At 41.0% G+C, this 14,630-nt stretch overlaps 3 protein-coding genes across 3 annotated transcripts; all 3 read right to left on the reverse strand.

Annotated features, from left to right (window-relative positions):
- Nucleotides 1–3,521: 3,521 nt before the first annotated feature.
- On the reverse strand, nt 3,522–4,807 carry PKNH_0619000 (SICAvar, type I (fragment); the record flags this gene model as incomplete). The annotated part of the gene is made up of 2 exons (XM_002261826.2): nt 3,522–3,616; nt 3,943–4,807. Coding segments are annotated over 2 exons (960 nt in total), but the record flags the coding sequence as incomplete, so codon positions are not given.
- Nucleotides 4,808–7,645: 2,838 nt separating this feature from the next.
- Nucleotides 7,646–8,863, reverse strand: PKNH_0619100 (ubiquitin-conjugating enzyme E2, putative; the record flags this gene model as incomplete). The annotated part of the gene is made up of 5 exons (XM_002261827.1): nt 7,646–7,794; nt 7,994–8,122; nt 8,242–8,409; nt 8,609–8,688; nt 8,814–8,863. The coding sequence occupies 5 exons, from the start codon at nt 8,861–8,863 to the stop codon at nt 7,646–7,648; spliced, it is 576 nt and encodes a 191-aa protein (XP_002261863.1).
- Nucleotides 8,864–12,492: 3,629 nt separating this feature from the next.
- On the reverse strand, nt 12,493–14,454 carry PKNH_0619200 (Sec1 family protein, putative; the record flags this gene model as incomplete). Its single annotated transcript, XM_002261828.1, has 1 exon — nt 12,493–14,454. One exon carries the CDS (start codon nt 14,452–14,454, stop codon nt 12,493–12,495), a length of 1,962 nt encoding a protein of 653 aa, XP_002261864.1.
- Between the last annotated feature and the right edge of the window lie 176 nt (nt 14,455–14,630).

Raw genomic sequence — 14,630 nt, forward strand, 5'->3', positions numbered from 1 at the left:
TAAGAAACCTTCTTACTTTCCTTCTTTCGAGAAATCCTCTTTCTTTTCCCCTCCCTTAAAAAACATATATAAAAAGAAAAAGATTCTCTCCCTTCCCTTAAGTTGGCTAAATACCAGGTCATATTATTGTTCTAATAACCGAGGGAAGAATCTTCTTTTTCTTCACCCTTTGAGAACCTTCTTTTTCTTTCCTCCTTTAAGAAACCTTCTTTCTTCTTTTCCTTCCCTTTAAAAACCTTCTTTCTTCTTCTCCTTCCCCCTTTAAATCTTCTTTCTTTTCCTCCCTTTTAAAACCTTCTTTTTCTTCCCCCTTTAAGAAACCTTCTTTCTTCTTTACTCCCTTTTAAAACCTTCTTTCCTTTCCCCCCTTTAAGGAACCTTCTTTTTCTTTCCTCCCCTAAGAAACCTTCTTTTTCCTTCCCCCTTTGAAAACCTTCTTTCTTCTTTTTCTTCCTCCTTAAGAAACCTTCTTTCTTCTTTTTCTTCCCCCCTTTGAAAACCTTCTTCTCCTTCCCTTTAAAACACCTATAGAAAAAAAGAAAAAGATTCTTTTTCTCCCCCCTAAAGGTGGCAAAACACCAGGCCATATATTATTGTTCTAAATAATCGAGGAAAGAAACTTCTTTTTCTTCCTCCCTTTAAAACCTTCTTTCTTCTTTTCCTTCCCTTTGAAAACCTTCTTTCCTCTTTTCCTTCCCTTAAGAAACCTTCTTTCTTCTTTCCTTACAAATGTTCTTTTCCTTCCTCCCTTAAATCTTCTTCCCCTATAAATGTTCTTTTTCTTCCTCCCTTAAACCTTCTTTCCTTACCTGTAAAACCCTGTTTGCTTTCCCCCTTTGAGAAACCTTCTTTTTCTTCCTTCCTTAAACCTTCTTTTTTTCTTCCTTCCTTAAACCTTCTTTTTCTTCCCTTAAACAAAATTTTAACCTTCTTTTTCTTCCCCCTCTAAGTAACCTTCTTTTTCTTCCCTTTAAACCTTCTTTTTTCCTTTCTCCTTTGAAAACCTTCTTCCTTTTTTCCCTCTAAGGAACCTTCTTTTTCTTTTACCCCCTTAAGAAACCTTCTTTCTTCTTTTCCTCCCTTAAGAAACCTTCTTTTTCTTCCCTTAAAGGTGGTTAAGTAACAGGCCATATCTTGTTGTTCTAAAAAAACCGAGGAAAGAACCTTCCTTCTTACTTTCTTTTCCCCCTTTGAGAACCTTCTTTCTTCTTTCTCGCTTAAGAAACCTTCTTTTTCTTCCCCCCCTTTGAAAAGCTTCTTTCTTTTCTCCCTTTAAACCTTCTTTTTCTTCCCTTTAAAACCTTCTTTAATCTTCATTCCCTTTGAAAAACTTCTTCTTTTTCTTCCCTTTAAGGAACCTTCTTTTTCTTTCCCCTTAAGAAACCTCCTTTCTTCCTTCCTTACAAATGTTCTCTTCCTTCCTCCCTTAAATCTTCTTCCCCTATAAATGTTCTTTTTCTTTCCTCCCTTTAAATCTTCTTTTTCTTCCCCTTTAAAACACGTATAAAAAAAAAGAAAAGATTCTTTTTCTCCCCCCTTAAGGTGGCTAAAAAACCAGGCCATATATTATTGTTCTAAAGAATCGAGGAAAAAGAACCTTCTTTCTTCTTTTTCTTCCCTTTAGGGAACCTTCTTTTTCTTCCTCCTTTAAGGAACCTTCTTTTTCTTCCCTCTGAAAATCTTCTTTTTCTTCCCCCTTTGAAAACCTTCTTCTTTTCCTTCCCTTTAAAACACCTATAGAAAAAAAGAAAAGATTCTTTCTTCCCATAAGGTGGCTAAACACCAGGCAATATTGCTGTTCTAATAACCTAGGAAAGAATCTTCTTCTTCCCTTTTCCCCCTTAAAATCTTCTTTTTCTTCTCCTTTGAAAAACTTCTTTTTCTTACCCACTTAAACCTTCTTTCTTCTTTTTCCTCCCTTAAGAAACCTTCTTTTTATTCCCCCTTAGGAAACCTTCTTTTTTTTCTCCCTTTAAATCTTCTTCTTCTTCCCTTTAACAAAATTTTAACCTTCTTTTTCTTCCTTCCTTAAATCTTCTTTCTTTTTCCCCCCTTAAGAAAACCTTCTTTTTCTTTTGCCCCTTTAAGAAACCTTCTTTTTCTCTTCCCTTAAGAAACCTTCTTCTTATTTCTACCCTAAAACCTTCTTTCTTTCTTCTTTTCCTTCCCTTTAAAAGCACCTATAAAAAAAAAAAGAAAAGATTCTTTTTCTTCCCCCTAAAGGTGGCTAAAACACTAGGCCATATATTATTGTTGTTCTAATAACCGAGGAAAAAAAACCTTCTTTTTCCTTCCCCCCTTCCAAAATCTTCTTTCTTCTTTTCCTTCCCCCCTTCCAAAATCTTCTTTCTTCTTTTCCTTCCCTTTGAAAACCTTCTTTTTCTTCCTCCTCTAAGAAACCTTCTTTTTCTTCCCTTTAAACATTCCTTTTTTTCTTCCTTCAAAACCTTCTTTTCCTTAACGTAAAAAACCTTCTTTCCTTCCCCCCCCTCTTCAGAACCTTTTTTCTTCTTTTTTTACCCTTAAAACACGTATAAAAAAAAGGAAAAGATTCTTTTTCTCCCTAAGGGTGGCTAAGTGCCAGGCCATATTGTTGTTCTAATAACCTAGGAAAAAGAACCTTCTTTATCTTCCCCCCCTTTAAGGAAACTTCTTTCCTTACCTGTAAAACCCTGTTTGTTCTCCCCCTTTAAAAACCTTTTTCTCCTTCTCCCTCTAAATCTTCTTTTTCATCCCCCTATGAAAACCTTCTTTTTCATCCCCCTTCGAAAATCTTCTTTCTTCTTTTCCTTCCCTTTGAAAACCTTCTTACTTCAGTTCCTTCGAGAAATCTTCTTTTTCTTCCCCCCTCAGAAAACCTTCTTTTTCTTCCCTCTAAAACCTTCTTCTTTCTTTCATCCCTTTAAGGAACCTTCTTTTTCTTTCCCCCTTTAAACCTGAGAAGGAAAAAAAAAAAAGGTTCTCTATCCCACCTGAAGGTGGCTGAATACCAGGCCAAATTATTGTTGTTCTAAAAGAACCGAGGAAAGAAGCTTCCTTCCGTCCCTTTAAACCTTCTTACATTCCTTCCTTTGAGAACTTCCTTCTTATACAACCAATATTTATTTTCCTATAATTTTATACAATTATGTTCGAAGAAAAAAAACATTTTCCATAATTACTAATATATCATATGACTATGTGAGAACACCCTATATCCACATTTCATATATATAGAGAAATAAAAAAGAATATATATATATATATATATACATGAACTGATATATTATTACACATATATTGTATATACATATGCATCTATATACATATATATATGTTACATATACACGTATATACATGTAGGTATATATAAAATATACTCCTACATGCCTATATATATACATATATACATATACATATACATATATACATACATATACATATATATACATATATACATATATATACACATATATACGTATACATATATGCAAATGTATATGTATATATGTGTATATATAGACAGTCTTTCCGCCGCTTACGGTGTTGCTCTTCTCCTTCGTCAAATTCCAATGTTGTTGTGCACATTCCAAGCGCACGCAAAATTCCTTGCTGCTGTCTTTCATGCACTCCTGAGCTGTAAAAAAAAAAAAGGGGAAGTTCATGGGATGATGACGCGGTATAAAATGTTGGATTAGTGAATGATGTGGTATAGGATGGGAAAATGTAGAAAGAGGAATAATGAGGAATGATGTAAGAAAGGGAAGGTGTCTAAGAAATGAGAAGGATGGAAAAAAGAGGAAGGGGGGAAGGGGAAGGGAAATCCCTTCCCCTTCCCTCCTTCCTATATTCCATTCCCCTATCCCCCTCCTTTAAACATAAGCTCCCTTCCTTCCCTTAGACAAAACATTTCCTTCCCTTTCCTTTAAACAAAATATTCCCTTCCCCTCCCCCCGTACTTACTCAGTTTTTCTTTAGTTGCGTCCTTTATCTTCTGCGTCAAGGAACTTACGTCAATTTTACCATCTTCATCCAGTGTTAGATTCGAAAAGATGCTGTCCAATTTGTCCTGCTCCAAAATGAACTGATCTCCTGTTAGAATGTCCCCCATGTTCGCACCACCAATATTATTTTGAGTGTTGTCATTTTCCTTCATTCGTGAGAAGGATACCATACTGTCTTTATTCTTCTGTAAATTTTCTTTTCGCGTTGCCTCGTGATCCGGTTTTCCTACGGCCCGGTTTCCCTTATAGCAGCGCTGTATCATCCTGCTCCACAGCTGCCCCCCCACCCTCCACTTTCCCTGCCATCCCTTCCCCCTATCTCCACTAACCCACTCCTTGATTGTATTATGGAGAACTGATTTACCCAGGAGTAAAGCATTGAGGTCCATTCCTTCGCAGTTGTTGAACCTTACCTTCTGGTCCCCATGCTTCTTCCTCACTTTTACCATTATTTCCTTTTCAATCTTCTCTACAACTTCTGTCAGTTTACAATGATCTCCATAAATTGTAGACAAGGCAACAGTGCCAACAATACAGCGACGATAGGCATCAGCGCCCGCAACAGATTCATAGACAGGGTCCACATCGTCCGACGTTCCTTCGCCGTGAACCTTTACCCTCGCTGTCTCTATTCCACTCATTAAATATTTTATTTCTAATACAGCGTTACATAACAATTCCATATATGGCGGCCAGAACGGCGACTTCGGCCCTCCCGGCCATTCCACGGTATCCTTGCTGCAGAAATTCGCTATTTCATTTGCCTCCTGCTTCGTTAACCACTCCTTTAATTTTTCCCATGTTGCTTCCAAATCATTACGCATCGCTCCCTACACAGAAAAAAAAAAAAATATATTACATATACATTTGCTCCAGCAAATATATATATTCATATATTCATAATAGTACAATCCGACCAACTTTTATGTTCCCCATATCTGTATATTCTTTTCCTTCTTTCCCTCTCTCCTTTAATTTCTTTCCCCTGTCCGGTTTCCCTTATCGCATAGGACATCGTTTCCAGTTGCCCCCACTATACAATTCCCATGGCGTCAGGTTAGTGTGTTGTATCCAGTTCCCAACATCCGGTTAGTGTCCAGTATCCGGTCTCTGTCTGCGAGGAATTTTTCCTTTCCCCTCTCCCGGGAGGGATGCTGGGATGCTTCCCTGCCATCCGGTTCATACCATCCGGTCTATACCATTCGGTTCATACCATCCGGTTCCTACCATCCGCCTTCCCACCATCCACTTCCCACCATCCACTTCCCACCATCCAGCTCCCACCATCCACTTCCCACCATCCAGTCCCCAACATCCAGTTCCCACCATCCGGCTAATACCATCCGCTTTCTACCGTCCGGTTCCTACCATCCCGTTCATACCATCCGGTTTCTACCATCCGGTTCATATCATCCGGTTTCTACCATCCGCTTCATACCATCCGGTTCATACCATCCGGGTCATACCATCCGGGTCGTACCATCCGGGTCATACCATCCGGGTCATACCATCCGGGTCATACCATCCGGTTCATACCATCCGGGTCATACCATCCGGGTCATACCATCCGGTTCCTACCATCGGATTCGTGTGTAGTATCCGGTTCGTACCATCCGGTTCATACCATCCGTTCACTGCCATGCGGTTCATACCATCCGTTCACTACCATCCAGTTCATACCATCAGGTTCATACCATCCGGTTAATACCATCCGGTTCGTAGCATCAGGTTAGTGTGTAGTATCCGCTTCATACCATCCGGTTTCTACCATCCGGTTCATACCATCCGGTTCATACCATCCGGTTTCTACTATCCAGTTAATACCATCCGCTCCATACCATCCGTTCATACCATCCGGTTCATACCATTCGGTCCATATCATCCGATTCATACCGTCAGGTTAGTGTGTAATATCCGGTTCATACCATCCAGCTCATACCAACCCGTTCATGCCATCCGGTTCATACCATCCGGTTCATACCATCCGGTTCCTACCATGCCGTTCCCACCATCCGGTCCATACCATCCGCTTCATACCATCCCGTCCCTATCATCCCGTCCCTACCATCCCGTCCATACCATCCAGTTCATACCATCCGGTTTCTACCATCCGGTTTCTACCATCCGGTTTCTACCATCCGGTTTCTACCATCCGGTTTCTACCATCCGGTTACTACCATCCGGTTACTACCATACGGTTACTGCCATCCGTTTACTACCATCCGGTTACTACCATCCGGTTACTACCATCCGGTTACTACCATCCGGTTCATACCATCCGGTGCCTACCATCCGGTTCATACCATACGGTTCATACCATCCGGTTCATACCATCCGATTCGTACCATCCGGTTAGTACCATACGGTTCATACCATCCGGTCCATACCATCCGCGCACTACCATCCGGTTCATACCATCCGGTCCATACCATCCGGTCCATACCATCCGGTCCATACCATCCGCGCACTACCATCCGGTTCATACCATCCGGTCCATACCATCCGGTCCATACCATCTGCGCACTACCATCCGGTTCATACCATCCGGTCCATACCATCCGCGCACTACCATCCGGTTCATACTGTCCGATTCATACCGTCCAGTTCATACCATCCGGTTCATACCATCATGTTCATACCATCCTGTTGTTCTGTCGTATCCGGTCCATGTCTGCGAGGAGTTTTTCCTTCCCCTTCCCCTTACTCAAATAAAGCTAACCCCGGAACCCTACTCCTAAACCCGGAACCCTACTCCTAAACCCTAAACCCTAAACCCTGAACCCTAAACTCTAAACCCTAAACCCTAAACCCTAAACCCTAAACCCTGAACCCTAAACCCTAAACCCGGAACCCGGAATCTTACTCCTATACACTAAACCCTAAACCCTAAACCCGGAACCCGGAATCTTACTCCTATACACTGAACCCGGAACCCGGAATCTTACTCCTATATACTGAACCCTAAACCCATAACCCGGAATCCTACTGCTATACACTGAACCCTAAAAACGGAACTCGAAATCTTACTCCTATACATTGAACCCTGAAACCCTGAACCCTAAACCCATGAACCCTGAACCCTAAACCGTGAACCCTAAACCTTAAACCCTAAGCCCATGAACCCTAAACCCTGAACCCTAAACCCTGAAACCATAAACCCTGAAACCATAAACCCTGAACGCCTATACCATGAAAAGGAGGACAGGAAACACAATTAAAGTGTGAGAAAGTCCTTGTGCCATTTACTTGTGGCAAGAGGAACATAAGAAGGACTCTCACCCCAGCCTTATCACTTCCTTTTCCCCTGGGGAAAATCACGGTGCGGAGGTTACGACTCAGAGACATACATCCGTATAAAAATATATTTATGTATCTATGGCAGGTGGTTGGTTATTGCGCACGTGGATGTGCAGCGTGGGAGTAGCATAATGTCTGTGCATTTCTGAATATACCTGCAGGCGTGAACCGATACATTGAGCGTACGAGGCTTATACTGCCATCACGCCAGAGGTTCTCGTATTTGCCTTTTGAAAAATTTATATTTAACAAATAACGTACACACAAAAAAAAAAAATGGAAAAGTAAAAATTGGAGGGGAAAAAATCATCATAATAATTTGTAATTCTCATCTTTGTGATAATAATGCTGTGGGTGCCCACCCGTCACAGGTTGTCCAAGTCGATATCTTGAACCTCCTGGTCTACGTAGGAAAGTTCACTCATGGGCGATATATTTCCATTGTTGTTGGATGTGCTCTTCTCCTTTTTCTGTCTTTCCCACAGGTCTTTGCTTGCGTACAGCTTCACGTACTCTGCGAAGTGGCGGTCGGAGAGGCGGTTAGCAGATATTAATCAGCTTATAATAGATACCACCAAGGGGTTATTTACGAACTGACTAAAGGACCAATTCCCTCAGCTCAAGTAGCATGATGGTAAGCTAAGTTAGAGACATCCGCATAGGGGGCCAGTCCTAACACAGCGCAGAATGCTTCGCAAATATTTGCGATGTACCTTTCACCTTCTCTTCGTATATATTTTTGTCCTTCATGAGTAAGGAGGCCGCGTCGCTATTCAGGGGATCCGATGGGTTTGGGTAGGTCAGTAATTGGGGGAGGAAAACTTCGAAAACGTTCACGAGGCCTGTGGAAACGGGGTGATAGGCACGGCTGTGATAGTTATTAGATTTACATTGGTGGGAGGTGCGTTAAATAGACTCGTATCCAATGAGAACCTCCCGCACAATGCTCGCCTTTCCTTACTGTATAAGGGGGTCCATGTCTGGTTAATCACATCCAGACACACCGATCCCGAAGCTTCGTCTACATTTGGGTGTAGCAGCTTGTTTATAAATCCAATTGATGGAGAGGCAAAGGGGTAGTCATCTGGTAGAGTTACATGAACTTTCCATATTCCTCCTTCGTAAGCGGCTAATTTGAGAGGGGGGGGAAACGGGATTGAATGAGCACACGGAGGGTGACACATAGAAGGGGGCATTTTCCTTCTACCACCGTGCAGATCCGCCTGATAGAGGCACACACACACATACGCACATGTATGGATATACATGTGCGTGCATATATGGGTCACACCGCTGATGGACTGCCGTCCCGTGTACTCATTGCATACTCCCGTTCGGCCCGTGGAACATAACGTCGAAATCTTGCGTGCTTCCATTGTTCAACTCCAAGTCGTATCCAGCCATAATACTGCGATGCGCAGGGGGTAAAAGGAAAAATGCCAGATTTCCGCATATACAAATGGACGCATACATACAAGCACGAATGAACGGATGAGCGTAACTAGGCGCAGCGTCATCCCTTTCGGAACTTACAGTTTGGTAAAATCGCACTGCTTTCTTGTCAGAGATGTCTGCTGATTCATCGTACACCTGCCTTTTTGTTGAAAAGTTTTTTTTTTTTTTTTTTTTTTTTCTCCCTTCTTTTTTGGGGGGGTATAGTTGGGGAGAAATTTCCTCCGTGGTAGGTCCTCCTTCTTTCGGATGTCTATATCCCTGCCTCGGTGCAGACTAAATGTATGTGACGCGGGGCGACAAGACTTAATCAGTCTTTCAATCTGTTCAACTGGGATGCATGCGTGGGTTTTATTAAAGGTTCACCCTTAGTTACTTCCGTTACGTATGGAAAACTATTATGCGCTTTCGAAGTGGAGTACTGAAAGTACACCCTTTGGTAGCGACAGCGAAAAATGTAGTTCGTCCTTTCGTTTGTTTGTTTGCTCGTTTGTTGGTTCTCCTATTTTGTTCTTCACTTTTTTTTTTTTTTTTCCCTTCACATGTCAACGCGTTCTTTTCTATTTAGAAATATTCAAAAGGGGGGAAAATAAAATGAGGAGTGGGGCATAATTTTTGTGCTAAAGAGAATGTCAGAAGGGGAAGATATATGGGGTGTATCCTCATTGAGTATATAGAGATTGAGGAAGGGGTGGTGCGTTGCAGCGTTGTTAACGATCCTCCATTTACTGCCACTTTTTTATGTACGCATATTCCCTCCGTTCACATTCATATAGTTGTGAACTTTTACGTAAACTGGGATGAAAATACATATGCAGTTGGTGCTACTGAATATTGTGTTGCCTACCACTTTGTTCTGAAACACGTCGTTCTTTTGAGTGTAATGACTTAGGCATACCTTCCCCTTTAACAGTTGCCTATATTTTTCACCCGTCTGTGTTTACTTAAACTCTCACGTTAATCTTTGAGTGCTCTCCTCGTGTTTACCTGTTTTTGTTCCACTTGACACCTCTTCTGTTTCCTTCTTCTGCCTTCTTTGCCTTTTGGTTGTTACTCCGCTGATCCTTTCACACCTGTTTGATATACTTCTTAACAAAAAATGCGTGACACGGGAAAGGGGTCACTTTTCAGACCTGTTGGGTGTGGAACTAGCGATAATTGTAAGGGGAAAAAAAAAAAAAAAAAAAAAAAAAACGAAGTTCCAGGAGGCTAGGGGAACAGGACTGTAGAGAGAATGGGGCTCCCCTGGACAGATTACATTTACGTGTGATGTATATGCATGAGATGGTTGAATCACATACGGGTGTGAAGCAAAGTGGCCCAAATATTAAGCACAGTGACGCAATGCCACGAGAATGCGTCTAGTGTCCTCACGCAGGTAATGCTACATATACAGGCGTATGCGCTTTACCAGGGGAAAATAAACACCAGTCAACAAAAAAAAAAAAAAAAAAAAAAAAAAAAAAAAAAAAAAAAAAAATTATAGTGAGTGCACACAAAGGTATATCCTTCGGAGCGCATACTTCTCGGATTACTCACAAGCGTATATCTCTTGGAGCAGGTTTTTTTTTTCCCCCCCCTTTCTCCTGCAAACTTGAAGAACAAGTAAAATTACAGCTTCGTTTACAATATGGTTTTAGCTCGGCGCTATACACTGTGTGATGCGCCCTCTGCGTGTGTATGCAGGGGAGAGCTGCTGAGGAGCGGTGGTCATTGGTTTAACGAGGGAGCGTATAAAATAAGGACACTACTTCGAAATGGCGAGATGGGAAGGCACATAAGGTTAAAATTCACATATATATATGTGCACGGTGTGTACGAAGCAATGTCCATAAGGGGAATTTACACATATTATAACACATTCGCGAGGTGCACACAATGCGTATGTACACTCTCTTTAACGTGTGTATGCGTACGTGCACATGTGTATTTGTCCTATGTTTATGAATTTTCTTTAAAAAAAAAAAAAAAAAAAAAAAAAAAGCCCTTCAAAGCGTAGGTCTTCCAGTGAGCTATTTTTTTTTTAATTTTTTTTTTTTTTTAAAATTCATAAAAAGAGCAAAAGAACAAGTGAGAAATGAACTTTTGGGAGATGGTCCTACGGAAAATTTCCATGCGTTTATATCAATTTATCAACTTATCATATAAGACGTACATTTTTATTGTACTGTCAGGGATGCCATATTTGGACAAACAAACGGACAATGTGAGCATTCGACTTTGAAAGAGCTAATAAAATTCCGGGAAAAAACTACCCATATTAGACAATAATGCATTATCGGAAAAAAAAAAAAAAATTAATCAGGTGCGGGGTGATGAGCTGGATATGCCGAGCGCGCAGTGGACAGACACACTTCACAGAATCGAAAAAAAGGTGGCGCTGAAAAAATGATCGAGAGTTCACTGCGCAAGAATTTATGCAAGCCGCGTTCATGCAAGTGGAATTTACTCACACGCGCGCATGTATGAATTATGTGACACGTACACCCCACTTGGCAACTTCCTTGGAGTCATTTGTAACCGTGTATGTGCTGACGCCTCTTCGCGCGTCTCTGTGGTTGAGTCTTTTTTTTCTCTTCCAAGAAATGGCTCATCGGGTTGAGCATTTCCCCGGAGATCGATGCTGAATTGCTTTTAATTACCCCCCAGGGAGGGGAAAGTCGAATGATCAGCAGAAGCAGCGCGTAAGCAGTGTCAGCACAAACGTCATGAGCACAGTTCCAGTGACTGCTCAGATGAGAACCATTTACCCGACTAATCATCTGCTGGAGAAGGAAACCAAAACGTCTGTTCACGCACGAGCGGGGCGTGTATAAGACTTCTCGTGAATGTTTCGCATGTTGCATATATATAATAGCGCACCTTTCCGATGTATGAGGGCGTAAAGCTTGGACATTCGGTATGGTAAAAAAAAAAAAAATCAAGTGCTGTGGAAACTTTGTTATGAATTATCCATTCCAGGATTGAAAGTTTCCTCACAATTTTGCTTTTTCCATATTAAAGCAATCCACAGTGCTACATAAGTGCAAAATGGTACAACTAAAATGGAATACTAAAAAAAAAAAAAAAAAAATCAACCCTGTTCTCGTAAACAATTTAGCGCCTGAAGGGTGAATCACGAACATTGTTTAACTTTTTTTTTTTTCCTCATTTTTTTTCAAAGTGGATATACACCCTGGGTTTGGAAAATGAAGAAATCAGAACGGAAGGGAAGGATGGATAGCCCTTGCAAAGGTATATGTGCTGCCTAGCAAAAGGGGGTTCCTTTTATACGCACTGCAAAAATATGTAACGAAAAAAAAATTCACGTGGGTTTCTTTACACGTTAGGGACGTTTTCAGTTCGGGCGTGCTTCTGGGGTGATATTTCTTCACTGCACAGTACAAAAAAAAAGGCTAATGTACCCACATAGAAGAGCTTACGAAAAAGTGATTTCTCTATGAGTTCGCCTTTTTTTCGTCTTTTTCTTTTTTACACAATGGGATAGTTAAAAAGTCTCATGTGTGTGTAATGTTGCACAGACAGGATGGTGCCCTGCTCTGGTTGGTCTTTGTCTTAACACATACGCACCCTTGGCTACCTCCCATCCTAATTTTTAGCTGGCGTATAAAAATGGATAACATTTCGAGGGGGGTCCAGCATGATAGATTGTGTAACATGTTGTTAACTTCAGCAGACGGGACGATCCCCACAGTAATAAAGCGACGCTTTAGCGGTTAAACATGCAAGTACGTTGAACAGCGATGAACAGCGATGAACTTTACGGTGAGAAAGCATGACCTATCTGGTTCAGTTCCTGGACAAAATTCTCCGGACGAACAAAATCAGTGGTGCCGTAAATAATTTTTTTGTTCATTTTCTCCTCCAAGTCCTTCAATGCGGAAACTTCGATGTAGTTCCCTCCCCCAATAACAAAGACAATGTAGTCCTTTACATGATCCTGCTTGATGTAATTCCTTTCGAGATGGTTACTTCCGGTGGTGATATCACTTGGAGGTGTCTTCGGATCTATGTATACAAATTGTTCATTCAAAGAGGAGGGCTTATTTTCAATGAGCGTTTCAACTAACTTGGTAATTTTGATTTCTCTTCTTTTTGGCAACAGTATTTTAGCCCCCTGTAATATGTTCATGCCCTTATCGATGAAGATGTTACTGTACGTGTTGAGTTGATCTTTGAAGGTTGTTGTGGTACCGCTGTTGGAGTGGGTCAGAGGGGTACCCACATGAATATGTATGTTCATGGTTTTTAATTTTTCCAACTGGTTTATAAAATAAATGGCTGAAATATCTATGTTAATATTTTTTAAATCCTGTAAAAATGTGTCCAGTGCTTGTTTGTTCATATATTTTTTGGCCAAATATAAGCATAAAAAGGCTCTATACTTATCCATGGAGGTTCCTTTTGACGAGGTAAGGATGTCCTTCATGTGCTGTATACAAACCTTTTCATTGCAACTCTCAAAGTCAAACTCATTTTCATAATATTTGTCCAATTCTCTGTCCTTAATATTTTTAATCAGTTCGGTAAGTATATTTGTGTGCATATCTAAGAGCCTCTTATGTTCAGTCATTTCTGGGAGTATATTCATTGCTGACATGAGTCCTCCTGTGATGTTATCCCCCCCGACGCTGTTACCTACACCTCCTCCCCCAGAGGGACTTGCTCCCTTATCATTTTTGTTCAAATTTTTCATCTTCTCGTTATACTCATTTAAACATTCGCTAATATTGTTGGCGACTTCGGGGAAGGGCTTATTGCAGTTTGTAGAGAAGAAGGTATCACCGTTATCGATATCGTAGTTCTTCACCGATGTATTTTGTGTGATATTCCCACTATGGGAGGCGCCTGTACCACTTTCACCTCCCTGACGAAGACTTATTTTGTTCAGTTTTATATCAAAGACATCGTGAATTAGTGCCTGGTAGGTCCAAGCGTGTTGCACCATGACACTCAAATCGACTTCCCTATCCACCAAAATTAACACAGGTCTCTGCACCGTCTTGGAGTTAAAAATATAATTATTTGTAGACCTCATATTAACCAGCTCGTAAATCTTCCTGTGTAGTTTCTCCGCAATTGTTTTGGATGGGTAAGAAGAATTTGAAGAAACCCTAATGATAGGGATAATGCCTAAAGTGACTAGAAAAGAAATGAGTCCTTCAGTTATCCTGTCCATGACATCCTTAATTACCTGATCCTCATTTGTGTGGAAAATTTTGAAGCAATTGGGTATGTTCAAGGAAAAGGTGCTACTAGATAAGCTAACAAATTTTAAATACCTATCCGTAATTTTGGACACATGAGAAGCGACATTATATTTTACACACTCGTTTGCAAAGTATCCTAGATTTTCTTCGCACACATACGATATAAAGTTGATGTAATAACTTCCATACATATTGTTGCACATGTCCTTTACAATTTTGTCGATGTTTTCCTTGTTGTTATCTATAAGATAGACTGCATTGACTTCTGGGATGTTGCTTCTCTGTCTGTGTAAATTCAAATTTAGCGTTACTCCGTGGTGCCTTAGATTCCCTACCTTCAGTAAGGGGGCAAGGATGTTCTGCCCTTCGGAGTCGTATATTAATATTTTCCATATTTTGTCGTGGGAGTAGTACAGGATATTTCCACTGCTGCTCAGGTTGTCGTTGTACTCGTTCAGGTTCAGCATGCTGATGGCGCTGTTCTTTTGCTGCTCTTGGATGTTCAGCGACATTTTGGAATCGCATCCGTTTGAAAACGTACCCGTGTGAAACCGTACCCGTTCGGGGGGTACACTATCTCTGCAAAACTCCCGAACAGATGATAACTAACCCCGCAAGCATACTCACGCATGCACGCTGGGCACTTGGGCATTCTCTTTCCAAGAATTGCTCAATTGGGAACGTTTCC

The sequence above is a fragment of the Plasmodium knowlesi genome (genome assembly GCF_000006355.2).
Source record: "Plasmodium knowlesi strain H genome assembly, chromosome: 6".
NCBI lineage: Eukaryota > Apicomplexa > Aconoidasida > Haemosporida > Plasmodiidae > Plasmodium > Plasmodium knowlesi.